This window comes from Molothrus ater, chromosome 20 (genome assembly GCF_012460135.2).
Source record: "Molothrus ater isolate BHLD 08-10-18 breed brown headed cowbird chromosome 20, BPBGC_Mater_1.1, whole genome shotgun sequence".
NCBI classification, from domain to species: Eukaryota; Metazoa; Chordata; class Aves; order Passeriformes; family Icteridae; genus Molothrus; species Molothrus ater.
In genome coordinates this window covers 1,910,411-1,925,729 of record NC_050497.2, presented here as the reverse complement: position 1 = coordinate 1,925,729, position 15,319 = coordinate 1,910,411, and the positions used below count along the sequence as shown (strand labels likewise).

Below are 15,319 nucleotides of genomic sequence, written 5' to 3'. Positions count from 1 at the left end.
CTGTAAAGACAAACTGTGACCTCCAAGTGTGAGCAGGGAGCGATTCCAGCTCCCCATGTGCCAGTCTGGGAGATCTCAGGGCAGGCAAGGCTGCACCACCCTCTAGTGCACACCCACAGCAGTGCCTGTGCTGAAAGGCTGGGAAAAATTCCCTAATCCAGCCCGGCTGAGCCTCACCCGAGCTGGGCTGGCACCAGCCCTGCAACAGCAGCTGGGAGCAAAGGGAGAGAGCTCTGAGAGGGAACCCCAGAGCAGAACCAAGGGGCATCCTGGCCTTGGCACAGGGAAAAGCCACTGCCCTGCACCCAGCACTGTGCACACCCTGCACCCCAGATCCCTGGGACCCCAGATCCCTGGAATCCCAGACCCCACACCCTCAGATCCCTGGAATCCCAGACCCTGCACATCCAGCAGCCTGCACCCCTGGGATCCCTGTAACCTGCATCCCTGGCACCCCAGCACCCTGCACCTCACACCCCACATTCCTGGATCCTGGCAGCTCAGATCCCTGGAATACCAGGCCCTGCAACCCATATACCTGTATCCCTGGAATTCCAGACCCTACATTTCCAGCACCCCAGACTCCAGGACCCCTGGCAGCCCAGATCCCTAGAATCCCAGATCCTGCCCCCCACACCCCTGTATCCCCAAATTCCAGATTCTGGACATCCAGCACCCCACACTCCTGGATCCCTAGCAGCCCAGATGCCTGGAATCACAGATCCTGCACCCCACACCTCTGGATCCCTGGAATCCCAGACCCTGCACCCCACATCCCTGTATCCCCAGAATTTCAGACTCTGCACACCCAGCACCCCATACCCCACACTCCTGGACCCCTAGCAGCCCAGATCCTTGGAATTCCAGATCCTGAATCCCATATCCCTGTATCCCTGGAATCCCAGATGCTGCACCCCACACCCCTGCACCCCTGGAATCCCAGATCCTGCACCCCACAGCCCTGGATCTCTGGAATCCCAGACCCTGTACCCCATATCCCTGTACCCCTGGAATCCCAGATTCTGCACCCCATATCCTGTATCCCTGGAATCCCAGATCCTGCACCCCATATCCCTGTATCCCTGGAACCCCAGACCCTGCACCCCATATCCTGTACCCCTGGAATCCCAGATTCTGCACCCCATATCCTGTATCCCTGGAACCCCAGACCCTGCACCCCATATCCTGTACCCCTGGAATCCCAGATCCTGCACCCCATATCCTGTACCCCTGGAATCCCAGCCCCTGCAGCCCAGTGCAGCCAGCTCAGCTCCTGCCATGCAGGGTTTACCTGCACAACAGGGGTCTCTGTAATTCCTGGCACAGGAGTGAAACCTTTCTCATCTCAAAACATGGAAGATTTTCACTACCAAAACGTGCAAGCAGGAGGAGATGTTCACTGCTAAAATTGTTTTCTGGAATTGTGTCTCCTTGAGCAGCACCAGGCCAGGAGAGCACGGACTGGCAGCCACTCCCTCTCAGCTGCCCAGCTCCCCCCTCCTCAGCCAAACTTGCCACCAGCACTGGGAATGGCCAGTTCATACTCTGGGCTTGAGTTTCTTCATGGATATAAAAAAACTAGGAAAAATCACCATTGTGTGTGTGACAGTTCCACAGGTACAGGCCTTTGTACCAAGCAGTAAAAAAAATAATCATCCTGGATGAGAAATTCCTGCTGCAAGAGAGCAGCACATCAGCCTTGGGATATGGGAAACCTGAAGTGACCAAGAGAATCCCCAAAACAATCCTAAAATAACCTCAAAGTCTGAGCAGAGCACGGGCCTGAGCAGGTTCATGGCCAAGGTTTGGCAGCAGCGTAGGATGTTATTTGGTCTAAGTTACCAGGACAGTTTAAACAGTTTGAAACCAAAACTCTGCAGGAAAGACCCAATTGTTACACCCAGGTGCTGTTTCCAACAAATCCAGTATCAGGAAATTGTTCCACAGGTGCTGTTTCCAACAAATCCAGTACCAGAACTGCTGAGAGGCTCCCAAAGGCAGCTCTGACCCCAGGAGCTGCAGTGGAGACAAGAGGAACACAGGAAATGTGGGGTACAGGACAGTGCCCCTGTGTCAACCACAAACATCTCCCACCTTTCCTGCTCCCCCACAGGGTATCTCCTTCCTGCACCAAAGCAGAAACAAAGCACCAAGGTGGTGAAGGGAGGGTGTCACTGCCCTCACACAGCATTTCTGAGCTCAGGAGGAAGAAAAACACCCAGAGCAGGAGGGAGCAGCACTGGGGAGGGAGCTCCACCCCTCCACTTAACTCCTGTGTTTGTTTGGGTGTTTTGGACACAGCTTCAGGAAACAGAGGAGTCTCCTGAGCATGACTTGGCACTCAGAGCTCGAGTCCCAGGAAACAAGAGTTGATGGGGGAGAAAGAAGAAGGAGGGCTTAGGTTGGGTATCAGGACAAGGTTCTTTCCTCAGAGGTGGTTGGGCACTGAACAGGTCCCTGCACACTCCAGCTGAGGCAGAAACAAAAGCAGAAGTGGAACAGAAACAGTGACACAAGTGAGCCTTGAAGGACAGGCCTGCCAGCCTGGAGGAGGGAAGCTCTGGGTGACCCAACTGCAACCTTCCAGGGCCTGCAGGGAGCCTTCAAGGAAGGTGGAGAGACTCTTTACAAGGGCCTGGAGTGCCAGGACCCAGGAATGGCTTCCCAGTGCCAGAGGGCAGGGTTAGATGGGATATGGGGAAGGAATTGTTCCTTCTGAGGGTGGGCAGGCCTGGCACAGGTGCCCAGAGCAGCTGGGGCTGCCCCTGGATCCCTGGCAGTGCCCAAGGCCAGGCTGGACAGGGCTGGGAGCACCTGGGACAGGGGGAGGTGTCCCTGCCATGGCAGGGGTGGCACTGGGTGATGTGAAAGGTCCCTTCCAACCTAGGAAACTTCTATGATTCTGTTTTTTCACAAACTGAATCTCACTGCACCTACACTCAAGCCCTACTGTCACTGAGGAATATCCCAGCCTTGCTCTTTGTAACTGGCTCCAGGACTCACCTCAAGCTACTCCTTTGGAGAAAAGTTGGGAGGAAAGGGGAGAGACTGGTTCAATTTCTGGCTCTCTTTGTGGAAGCCCATCTGAGAATGGGCTGTTGACTGCTGCCCAGGTTGGTGGCAGCACTGGACACCTCTCAGAGTGCAGCACATCTCACCATGTGCCACACGAGCTGGAACCTCAAACAGGAACTGGTTTCAGTGGAGCTCATCTCCTCTGAGTCTTCCTCCTCTTGAGCATCTTGTCCAGAGACCCCCAAGGGGCAGACCAAGGCCAAAGGAAGCCATGTTCAGCCCCAAGAGCCCACACCACCTGCTCAGCCACACAGGGCTCCACACTCACTGAGCAGAGGTTAAAAACACAGGATGCTAAGCTTAAAAATATGCATTTTCTTTTTTTCTTTTAAAAATGTACAGTCAGATTTCAAGTGGATCTACAAGAAGACACTCAGCTATCTTTAAGAAAAGTAAACCTTGCAATGCACTGCATACAGTTTTCTAACCAGCCAGAGTCAGTGAGTTGGGTGAACTGCAGCAAATCCTGAAGGAGCTTCAGTGGCTTTGTTTTTGTCTCCACCACGTGGGCACAGACACCCAGAAGGCAGCAGAGGCTCAGCTCCTCTCCCCTCAGGCCTGCCCTGCAGCCCAGCTCAGCGTGAGGCTGGGGTGGGCACGGTGGGCAGGGGCAGCTCCATGGAGGGAGTCTCAGTCACTTCAGCTGGGCTGGGCTTGTGCAGCTCCAGTTTCTCACTGAGCTGGTTGTAAAGCTCCTTCACAGCTTCCCCACTCTGCAGGATGAGAATCAGGGACAGGGAAACAGGACAGTCACACTCCATTCTAGCCAGGGACACCAAGTGTGCTTCACCCTGTGTGTTTAACACAAACCAACACAGGAGGAGGAAGCCACCATGTAATTAATTAGGCCACAGCTTGGTAGCCTTGGAAAGCAGAGCTGGTGTTCCATTAAACAGTGTCTGGCAAGGCAGCTGCTTTCACTTGCAACCAGAATTCCCCTTCTCCTGCTTCCCTTCCTACCTGCTTGGTGGGCTCCAAAGCTTTCTGCAGAGACTCCAGTTTGGCTGGGGCCACTTTGTGATGCAGATGCAGCAGCAGCCTGAGCACATGTCTGTGCACGTTCTCCTTCCTGCAAGAGCCATTTGAAAGCACAGTAACCAAGACAAACAAACATCTTGAGAACAAGGAAGACAGAGCAACAGAATAATTCAACCCACCACAGACTGCATTATAATTATCCCAAAACCCCTGAAAATTGCAGCTTCTGGAAGGGGCTAACTTAGTGTAAGCACTATCACTGCCTTAGACCTTCAAGGATTCAAGGAATTGTTCAACAGGAGTGGATTACCTGCACAGCCATGAGGAGGGAGGCGGAGATTTTAAGCACAGAGAGTGTGGAGGGAGCAGCAGAAGCAGCAGCAGATGCTGCTATGCTCCAGCAGGAATTTCAGCCACTTTTAGGGAAGCTTTCTGGAGGCTGAACTTGCCTGCAGGCCACCAGCTAAACCAGAGGGAGTGACCAGAGGTAACAACAGATTTTTGCACACTGCTGATACTGCAAAGAGCTGAAGTTAACTCTGCATAGCCAGAATTACTGCAAAGCCTGAAGGATATTCTCCTTTGCAACTCCACCTTAGGGATAGTGAATAGCAGTTTAGATAATAATTCACAGTCAAGACATATCCATCTGGCTGATAAAAACTTCATCCCAAAACATGCACCTTTCCTTAAAGGAAAACAGCATCAGGCTGATATTTCTGCTGCCTGTGAAGAAGAATTTGATGAACTACTAAACTATTGCTCAGAGCAGTAAAAGCTCTGTCAGGCATTCTGTAAACTCCCTCTCTCCAGTGAGAAAAATCTGCTTTACCTGGAGCAGGCAGTGAGGAAGAAGCCATCAAAGAGACTGGTGCAGAACTCCTCAAGTGCAAACTCATCACTGAGCAGGGTGAGGTTACCAGTGAGCAGGTGCAGGAAAATGTCACTGAAGGCCAAGTCACTGAATGTCTCAACTACAAAACATGGAAAGAGACACAGAGTGACAAGGATGTGCCAACACCTGTCCACACAGCTCCTGTTCATGCTGAAAATCCTGCAGTGAGGTTTCATGATGGAATGGTTTGGGTTGGAAAGGACCTTAAAACCCATCCAGTGCTACCCCCAGGCATTGTCAGGGACACCTCCCACTCTCCCAGGCTGCTCCCAGCCCTGTCCAGCCTGGCTTGGGCACTGCCAGGGATCCAGGGGCAGCCCCAGCTGCTCTGGGCACCCTGTGCCAGGGCCTCACCAGAAATTCTCAGAGGGAAGAATTTCTTCCCAGTATCTAATGTAAGCCTACTTCCTTTCAGCCATTTTTTTCTCATTTCCTTTGGTAACAGGCAGCCCAGGCAGGTGGCTTTGATCCTCAGACATACAAGATTAGGAGCAGATTGCTCCAGAGCCCTCCTGCAATTCATCCCAGAGGAGTCAGTGAACAAGATAATACTGGTGAAAAAATTAAGGCTGTGTTCAGTCTTATTTTGTTACCAGTTTTTCCACCACACAAAGCCAGGTCCCAGCAACTTCTGGCCACCTGCAGTCACTGTGGGCAGCAGCAGAATTGGGGCACCTGCTCTGTTATCTTCAGATTCATTCTCAAATGATCTCATTGTTAATGGAGGCCTTGATGTAAGGAACCACTGACCTCAGCACTGCCCCTAAACTCTGACATCAGCAGAACCCAAACACTCCTGCAAGGACTCACAATTAAGTCACCAGAAGAACCAAAGGCAGAAGAACATCATGTCCGTGGTGTGACATCCCTGTCACTCCAGGTTTAGTGGCCTCCTGGGTGTCCAATACAAAGCAAACAGAAGATGAGACAAAAACTTACCAAGTGCTGGCAGGAGCCTCAGAAAAGCATTCTTGTTCCTCTGTTTGGTGATGTGAAGGATGTAATAGAGCCCAATCTCACAAGCTATTCTGTTCTCCTGTAGGAACCTGTTATGGCACAAGCAAAGTTTATTCATCAATCAAGCAGTATTTTTCTAATTTTTAAGAGGTTTAAAGTACTTTTGGGATGGTTATCAAGCAGGTACAGCTGTGGCTAATCTCAAACCCACTGAAGAGCAGCTACTCAGTGAGTGAGCAGATGAATCATCCCTGTGTTCACTACCACACTCCAGAAAAACTGAACAGTCAGCAAACAGCTGTGTTGAACTGTCAACATTTATAATGTATTCCTGATTAAAGTGCTGATCAAAATGGGCTTTAGAAGAAGCTCAAATACTCAAAAATTATACAAAATCCAATGTTTTAGTCTCCCAAAAGTCAAACATAACACTATGACAGAGGAGAGCACAACTACCAGGACCCAGTATCCCAGATTCTGGCACACAGACAAGAGTTGTGCTAGAAATCAGTGGAAGATCTGAACACAGCAGAGCACACAGAGGTTTTAATTATCTTTCTGATGTCCCTGGAGTGACAGGTTATCAACAGAGAGAGTGTGGGTGTCAAAAATGCCAAAACTTTATGATTTCCAATAGTGCTCTTCAACATGAGCACTCACCCAGCTGTACCCAAGTATCACCCCAAACTCAGCATCCACTGCCTGGGAAGCTGAACAGAAACACCAAATACTCTCATATTCAATGACAGAATGCTCCATTATAGGAAATAGTCCTTCATGTAGATAAATTTTATTTGAGGGAGCACAAGGGAAAGCTGGTTTGTTAAAGGGAAGGTTCAAACTCGATGAATTAGCACTGAATCTCATCCCAGGAAGCCCTGCCTTTAGCACAGGCAGTTTTCCCCTGCCGGGTCTGGTTGGCTCCCTGCTGCCTTGGTGCCAGACCCTGCAGGGGGTGGGCCAGGCACGTACTTGGTGAAAGCCTCGGGAATGGCGCTGGGGTAGGGGATTGGTCCCTTCTCCTCCGAGGGCAGCTTCTGATCCACTGTGAAGGTGTGGTCATCCACCACAAAGGACATCAGCAGCGGCAGGAACCTGGTGATCAGCTCGGCTTCCTGCGAGGGAGGGAAGGACAAAGGGAAGAGAACAAAGCCATCATCAGTTACTTCATGCCACCTGATGGTCCTGAAGTGCTGTGACAAAAGCAAGGCAGTGTGAGGAGCCTCATCCTACTGTGAGGAAAACCAGCTTACAGACATCCAGTTCCAGTCAAAATTCCTGAATAATTCACTTCAACATGTTCCATGGTAATTAGGAAAACTCTGCTTCATCTCACTATAGGAACACTCCTGCTCAAACCCTTTCTTTGGACAATCGTGTTCCATTTCTTCTGAGAGGCCCTTCCCAGCACTGCTCAGGCATGGGATGTGTTCAGGATGACATCAAACTGCTGATGTCAACAATCACTGACTCCCAGCATGGCCCAGGCTTATTTGTGGTAACACAACCACAAATAAATCAGATTTTAAAGACTGATTCAGAGACTCCCTTTGGAAAGAAACTGAGCATTTTCCCTTATAGGTTCATGAGAGAGCACAAGTGACAGCACTACCTTCAGAATTACTGGTCCCTCTCGCTGCTACAGTCCCAGTGTTATGCACACCCTCCCTGGGTGAATTTAAACATCCAAGCAGCCAGGAGTGGATGCATTTTAGAGACTTCAAATGTGCCCCTGGATGTTTATAAAACATTTACTGCTTTATTAGCTCAGAACAGAAACAGCAAATTCCTCCTGAGGAACAGCCCTGCTGTGCAACACCAGGGTTGGCCCTCCTGCCCTCAGCTGAGCTACACCAGGGATTCCTGTAACACTGGGAAAGGATTTCCAAAGCATGGAAAGATTACAGCTCAACGTGGCATTACATTAAACTGCTGTAACAGAGAGCTGGGAGGGAAAAAACATTCTTCTTGCCAATGAAAAGCTTCTGAACTGCTACCAGAGTTTGAGACCAGTCCTGGAAATCCTGCTTTCCTCGTGCAAGACATGTTCTACAAACACATCAGTTGTGTGCAAGACTCCAGGAAAAATGAGAGAGCAACGAGCAACCAGTGGAGTATTTAACAGAGGTACAGGCTGATTTTACAACAGTAAGGACCAGGCACCCATGGAAATAAAAAGGTGGGTAATGGAAGCTCTCAGCATGTCCAGATCAGCTGCACTGTGACCACTGTTTTTCCCCAAGAAAGCTTTGATGAGACATTTGGAGAACAAATGTTTAATCAGAAATGCAATAAAATAATAAACAAGTCTAAATTTGATTACTTGTGTTAAATTCTTAACATCAAAAGGGCTCACCATTTTTGGTTCCTTGAAGACTTGGCTGTCAATCATGTCCCAGGCCCCCTGTCCCAGGGACAGCATCCTAAGGAGCAGCAGCAGATCCGGGCTTTCCTCCAATTTTAAGGGAAGAAGAGAAACAGCTATTTTGATCTTCACATGAGATATTTATTTGGAAGAAGTGGTTTATATTCAAAGCTGTTCTGGATTAGCAGCTTTGTCCAAGACTGCTAAAGGCATTCAGTTCAAGTTAATTGAAAACTGATCCTCAAATGGGCATCAAATAACTGCCACACCTCAGGGTTTGGGGAGGGTTTGTAAATTTATAATGCACCAGGAAGTTTGAGCACATCTTTTTAAAATGTGTCCAGCCCAATTAGTGCACTGGAATATAATGTGTGAGAGGATAACCCAAGTCATCTCAGCAGAAGAAAGGAGGAGAAAGGCTGTGTAAGAATGGATTGTTTGTGTCCTGAAACCCAAACGACTTTCAGTCTTAAACTGTCACAAGGAAGTTGCTCCATGCAAGAACATTTAACAACTCAGGGATAAAACAGCAAGTGGCTCCCATTGCTCAGACACCTGTCAGGGTGCCCTTCTTTAACCCTTCAGCACCTCCTGCAGACTGCACTTGCAGGAGCTGTGTTTTATCTCAGGCACCAGACCAGAGCTGTGCAAACAAACCCATGGCATTCAGCGTGGCAGGAGGAAGGTGCTGCTGTCAGACAAACTGATGGAGGGACAAAGCAGGGAGGCACAGATTCTACACATTATTCTGTATTTGCACAGCTGCCAGCCAGAATGAGCCATGCAAAGAATTCATGGTCAGTTTGGAGAGTTCCAACATGCCCACCATGTCCAAAGAGCTCCTGCAGAGCTCTGCAGGAGGTGCTGCAAATGGACAGGAGTCATGTTTCCCTTGTTCCAATTGCCACATTTGAGAACTTAATGAGAGTTGGATGGTGCCAGTCCTTCCCTGAGGGCTGTCAGTCAGCCCAGAGCACAGCCCAGGTTAGCTACACAAGCTGCAACGCTTACCCTGGGTAAGGTGTCCTGCCCAACCAGGTCTTGCAGGTGCCTTATGGTGCTCAAGGCTAAGGTGTTAATGGCAAAGGGATCACACAGGATCATTGACAAGTCCCTGAGAAGAAGTAAAAACCAAACACTTGTCATACACAACCAACAACCCCATTGTACAGGTCCAAACCCAGCTGTGTGCACCTGGTGAACCTTGTCCTGCCTTGTAAAGAAATAACACTCATGGTGGTTTTGATGTGAAAGAGCACAAATAACAACTGCAGAAAGTCTTCTGCACTGAGATCAAGCACAAAATCCCCCACAGCCAGCTGAAGGTCAGCTGGGAGACAGCCCACAGACAGTGGAGCTCTGGTGGCCCCAGCTCTTTGAGTGGCAGGTTTTAGCCATCTCCAGAGTGCTGAGGACAGAAAGGTCTCAGAGGCTTTTGAAAAACAACAAGTAAAAGTGAATTCTTAAATAGTTTAAAATACCAATGGACAAAATCTGAAAGTACCAGCTAAATAAAATACTGTGAGGGCAACCTTGCAGAAATATAAGTGTACCAGATCACAGCAGGGTTGTCATTCGAAGCTAATGAAGTACTTCAACTGACAAACATCAGCAGCCCATTTTCTCTGGGTTTAAAGCCAGAGAAGTCATTCATAATAAGTTATTCTGACTCCTTAAGAAAGGCTAATGAATTTTGTTATGAGGCCACAGGGGAGACTCAAGGGTGGCAAGTGAAGCAGTGCAAGCTCTGCCACCAGATGTGCTTGGCTGTGCCCCAGCACACTGAGGGATGTTTGGGATGTGACTGCACAGAGGGGCTGTGGAGGTTTGCTGGCTTTAGGGAAGAATGAACAGCTGTCAGATGCTGTGAGTGCCAGGAAGCCAGTGTCACTTTCCCAATGAACAGCCCAAGTGCCTTACCCCAACACTTGTTCTTGTCCTTTCTTCACCCCATCCAGGAATCCTTGCAATTCCCGAGCTCTCTTGTTGTCCACGAACTTCTCCCGAATGCAGGCATCGAGGCACCAGGTGAACTGCCAGCAAATGGAGGGAGCTTTATGAACTCATTCAACCAGCAACAGAACACATGATGTCAGAGAAAACAGGCTCAGAATGACCTCAAAATATCTGCAGTTGAGATGCTTCATTAGGGCACCTAGGCACAGCACCACACTCGTGACAAACACCCCAAAAGCACGTTAGGAATGCCCAGGGAAGTTAACCTGGGGTCACTTTCTCCACTTCCAGGGAAGGCATTCCCTGGCAATTAAGGAGCAGGCATTTATTAAATCCACCAGTGCCCTGCACACCTGTAGATTTACACAAGCAGGAGACTGAGAAAGAAGCAGCATTACTTAGAAACAAAAAATGTGGTTTATTTTGGCCATTGCAATAGCACTCCCACTCTCTAAATAAAGGAATATTGACAGTGGAGGTGCTCCTTCTTTAGAGCTGTATTACTGAACTATTTTTTAAGCAGAATACATGTAAAACTTAACAACTACCTCAGAGAAAAGGCCTTGTTCCAGGTCAGAGTGATGCTACCACAAACAAGGGGCCAGTAACAAGATCCTGCTGTGACATTACCACATCTGTCACTTCCCAATATTTGAATAGTTTCATGCTTTCATTTTCATGTTTTCATTCATGTTTCATGTTTTCATTTAATATTCCAAGTATTTACTGTTACACACACAGTTTACTGACAGACAGAGCAAATCTACAACTGGGAGGGAAGCGTGGAGTAAGAACCTGGGGCCAGCTGATGTTTTTTATTATTTTTGCAGCATCCACATAGAATAGATGTCAGATTAGACATTGCTTTTAACACTGCCAAAGTACCCTAAATTTGAATGATGCATGGACTATGAAATGAAAGCAAACTGCTGGTTAACTGTAGTAAACCCCATAGATTTAGGAAAAGCACCATGGAGGATATGAACAATAGGAATGCTGAAACAGCAAAAGAAAATTCCTGTTTTCCTGTCCTCCACCCCTTAACCTACCTCTGTAACCCTATAAGGCAATGTCATGTTAACCCCTTACCCATTGGTCAAGCTTGGATCCTTTCCAACCCTATAAAAGAAGCATACTGTACCCCATTAGGGGAGAAAGAAGAAGAGCAGAGACCCTTCATGGACCTCCCCAAACAAAGCCATCTCCGTGGAACAGCCTGCGCCTTCTCCTTCTCCTCTCTCTCCGTCTGCTGCAGCCTCCAGCCCAGGGCACCACTGCCTAGCAAGCAGAGCTGAAATCCTGAGAGCTTGCAGTCACTATAGAGCTGATAATCACCATGCTTGCTGGATGGTAGCCCTGCGGCCTTGGCATGAGCGAGCGAGCTTCGGGCACCCGGTCCCTACCCAGGGACTGAGCTCCTGAGCCCTAGTGCTCTGCTTTATGATAAGGCCAAATAAGAGGCCTTATTAGTTAACCAAGATGATGTTTTCACCCAAAGGTCTGAGGAATATAAGATGACATTTAGGTCCAAGGTCTGAACTCTCTTTACAGAAAGGACTCATCTTCTCAGGGCTTTTTCCAGCAAATTCTCCACAAATACCCCCATGTGCCCCACACGACTGGTACCTTGTGGCAGGGATCAACAGTGCAGATCTCACTGATCTCCAGGTCGTGCAGGGACATGAGGAGCTCTGCCCTGAGCGTGCAGTAGTGGACGTTCCTGGTGCGCAGGAACAGCGTCCTGAGGAACTGCAGCACCATGTCATAGAGCTTCACGTTCTTCCCGATCATCTGCGTCAGCTTCTGCACCACCTGAGCTCAGGGGGAAACGTGGGCTCAGCACCACGAGGTGCTCTCATTCTACACACACACAAATGTAAATTCATTATCTAAGGTGATTTACCAAGACTGAAACATCTGCAGGGATATGAGGTCCTGAAGAGGAATTGTTTACCCCAAGTTTTCCAAGAGCATTTGTTTGAGACATTCACCAAATCTTCAACAACCACAACCTGGTTTTGTCTCAACCACTAGTTTCTTTTTTCTACCCTTCTGATTCTCCCCCCATCCCCTCAGGGGAGTGACCTAGTGGAGGTGTGGTGCTGAGTGTCCTGCTCTGCAGTACAAACCTGGAGTAAATTGCACCAGGGCACCTACACCAAATGATTCTGAAAGCAAAACAGGCCTAAAACAACCCCTCATGTAACAGATGTGCTGCCCTCTCTGAAATTAAAGCTTTATACTGCCTTAATTTAATTCAACTTTTCTGGATGCCAATTAACTACAACTTTCTACATCCTTAAAAAAAATAAAGGCAACTTCAGTTAAGCTATGTCCACTAAAAAAGTTCCCAAGAAAGCAAATTTAACATATCAGCATACTCAAACTGATGTGGTAAGAGATGCTCAGCCTTAAGAACAGCTGAAGTGAATTAAAACCAGACTGACCAACAGAGAAAAAAATCTGCCCTTTCTTTTTTTGAAGTGCATAAACAGCTTAGAACATTCATCATTTATTACACAACAACTAAAATAATTCCTGCTCGTTTTCATCAAGATGTGTAGAAGAAAATGGCCTGGTGTTCCTTGCAAAGAGTTTGTCCAGCTAAACAACTTCAGCAGTGAAAGTGGGCTGGAAGAAACCAGCCCAGGTTATGTGATGGTTGATTGAAAGCTGATAAATTCCCCTCACACACACTGTGAGGGTTTCCTTGTCCTTACCTCTCCTTGACGTCTTGTTTTGGGAGATGGACTGAAGAAATTTTGCAAGAAGGAAATATCATTGCTGAAGAGAATGTTCTCCTTCTCCAGGATGTATTGCTTCAGCAGGGGTGACACCTCATCCCCAAAGAGAGCCTGGTTGTCCTGCCAGATCTGTCTCTTCACCTCCACAGCACAGGCCTTGTACAGGTCCTTATCAGCCATCACCAGCTTCAGCTTCTTCTCAGGGACCTGCAATCCCCAGAGCAGTTACACAGTGAGCAGCACCTCACCTGCCTGCCTGCCCATGTAACCATCCAAACCATGGAATCACAGACCCTCCTCAGCTGGGAGGGACCCCAAGGATCATCAAATCCAGCCCCTGTCCCTGCCCAGCCCCCCCAGCAGCCCCAGCCTGGGCATCCCTGGCAGCGCTGCCCAAAGGCTCCTGGAGCTCTGGCAGCCTCGGGGCCGTGCCCATTCCCTGGGCAGCCTGGGCAGTGCCAGCACCCTCTGGGGGAAGAACCTTGCCCTGAGCTCAGCCTGAGCTGCCCTGGCCCAGCCCCAGCCGTGCCCTGGCTCCTGTCCCTGGCCCAGAGCAGAGATGGGAGCTGCCCCTCGGGAGGAGCTGCAGCCCCGGGGAGCTCTGCCCTCACTCTGCTCCAGCTGAACAACCCCAGAGCCCTCAGCTGCTCCTCACAGGCCCCTCCAGACCCTTCCCCATCCTTTTAGCATTTTCCAACAGCTTTGGATGTTTTTTTGTCTTGTGCCCAAGCAGCCCCAGGACTCAAGGTGAGGCTGCCCCAGCACAGAGCAGAGCAGGACAATCCTCTCCATGCCCTGATCCCCACCTCAGGCAGCCTGGGCATTCACCCACCTGGTGTAGCAGTAGAGCAGCCCTAAGAGACTTCAACAACCAAATCACAAACCATTAATTCTTTCAAGGAAGAAAAAAGATCTACTTTAAATCTCCAGTGCTGAGATTTGAGGTGATATCCAAACTCAGTAATTTACTGAAGTTCCAGCAGCGTTTTGAGTCCATTACCTTGAGTGCAACATGATGCTTTTAGTAAGGACACTCCTAGAGATTTTTGTTTCACAGATCTGATTCTACCTCCTGCCTAGTTTTAATTGCACTCTTCAAGTCTTACCTTCCACTTGTCAGAGATTTGTAAAACAGCTGTGGAAAAATTCACCTATCAGCAAACTTGGCTTTTTAGGAAGCTGCATGGATTGAAGGAAATAGGGAAACAGTCTTGTCTGATTATGAAAATGAGAAATGTTTTTTGAATTAGTCCACTGAGCTATTAGCAGACACAAGAATGTACTGAATCCTCAGTCAGTCCCTGACACTGAACAACACACGTGCAGAAGGTGCAGAGGGAGCAGAGCCCACCTGCCAGAGGCACACCAGAGATGTCACACCAGTGACACACCAGTGCCACACCACATCACACCAGACCAAGCAGTGCAGTGCTCCCACCTTGGGCAAGTGCTTCATGACACACATGACCACGGGCTGTATCGAGGGCATCTTGACCAGGGAAAAGCTCTTCTCTAGGAGATCTTCCAGCTTCTTGTATCTGAAATCATGGAAAAACACCACACTAGGTACCATGCAGCAGTAAAGGAACAAAGTGGCCACCTCAAAGCCACTGGAGCCCTGAGGAACCTTTAGAGAAGTCACTCATGCACGGCACTTTCACACAGAACTCCCAGCTCACTCCAAGGAACCAAGGACACTGCTGACAAACCTCTCCTCGACCTTCCCCTCCAAAGCGATGGCAGACACTCTCTCCAGCAGCTTCTCCCGCAGCTCATCGAACACGGACTGGTGGAACTCGAGCCGGGGGGTGCCGTGCAGGTCCAGGAAGGGCAGGGCATACTGCAGCGAGGGCAGCAGCACCCCGTTCTCCGTCTGCAACACAGCCAGAGGCAACTGACAGCGGCACTCGGGATAGCAAATAAAGCCAGGAAAAGCCCAGACAGCACTGGGGGCCGTGCCGTGCTCTCGGTCCCCGCTCAGCACGGCCTCTAACGCACCTGGAACTGCTCGATGGCCTTCAGCGGCTCCGTGCAGTTCGTGAGGGTCTCCTTGAGATCCTCGCCGTTGGCCACTCCCAGCTCCTGCAGCCCCGCGTACATGTCGGCCTGGCCGGGCCCGCGGGGCCGCTCCTGGCTCAGATCCCGATCCCGCTCCCGGCTCAGATCCCGCTCCCGATCCCGGCTCAGATCCCGCTCCCGATCCCGGCCCCGGTCCCGCCTCAGCTCCCGCCCCGGCTCCGCGCGGTGCGCCCCAGCCCGCCCCCGCCGCGCGCGGGCCCCGCGCCGCAGCACCAAGGTTCCGCCGCACCAAGGTTCCGCGGGCGCTGCCCTGGCTGTCCCGGGCTCCCC

At 49.8% G+C, this 15,319-nt stretch overlaps 1 protein-coding gene across 1 annotated transcript; it reads right to left on the bottom strand.

Moving 5' to 3' along the window:
* Positions 1-3,370: 3,370 nt before the first annotated feature.
* NELFB (negative elongation factor complex member B) lies at positions 3,371-15,157 on the bottom strand. The gene is made up of 13 exons (XM_036394123.2): positions 14,969-15,157; positions 14,680-14,843; positions 14,409-14,508; positions 12,947-13,177; positions 11,853-12,038; positions 10,191-10,303; positions 9,282-9,384; positions 8,262-8,357; positions 6,878-7,020; positions 5,888-5,994; positions 4,886-5,027; positions 4,036-4,144; positions 3,371-3,788 (listed from the first exon to the last, which is right to left on the bottom strand). Exons 1-13 carry the CDS (start codon positions 15,068-15,070, stop codon positions 3,651-3,653), a joined length of 1,734 nt encoding a protein of 577 aa, XP_036250016.1. The 5' UTR covers positions 15,071-15,157; the 3' UTR covers positions 3,371-3,650.
* Between the last annotated feature and the right edge of the window lie 162 nt (positions 15,158-15,319).

Bases quoted from the DNA above. Each gene is read 5' to 3' on its own strand.
- NELFB (XM_036394123.2), bottom strand. From the start codon at position 15,070: ATGTACGCGGGGCTGCAGGAGCTGGGAGTGGCCAACGGCGAGGATCTC. The intron at 14,509-14,679 runs GTTTGTCAGCAG...CCATGATTTCAG, and splicing joins GAGGGGAAGGTCGAGGAGAG to ATACAAGAAGCTGGAAGATC. The intron at 12,039-12,946 runs GTAAGGACAAGG...CCCTGAGCTCAG, and splicing joins AAACAAGACGTCAAGGAGAG to GTGGTGCAGAAGCTGACGCA.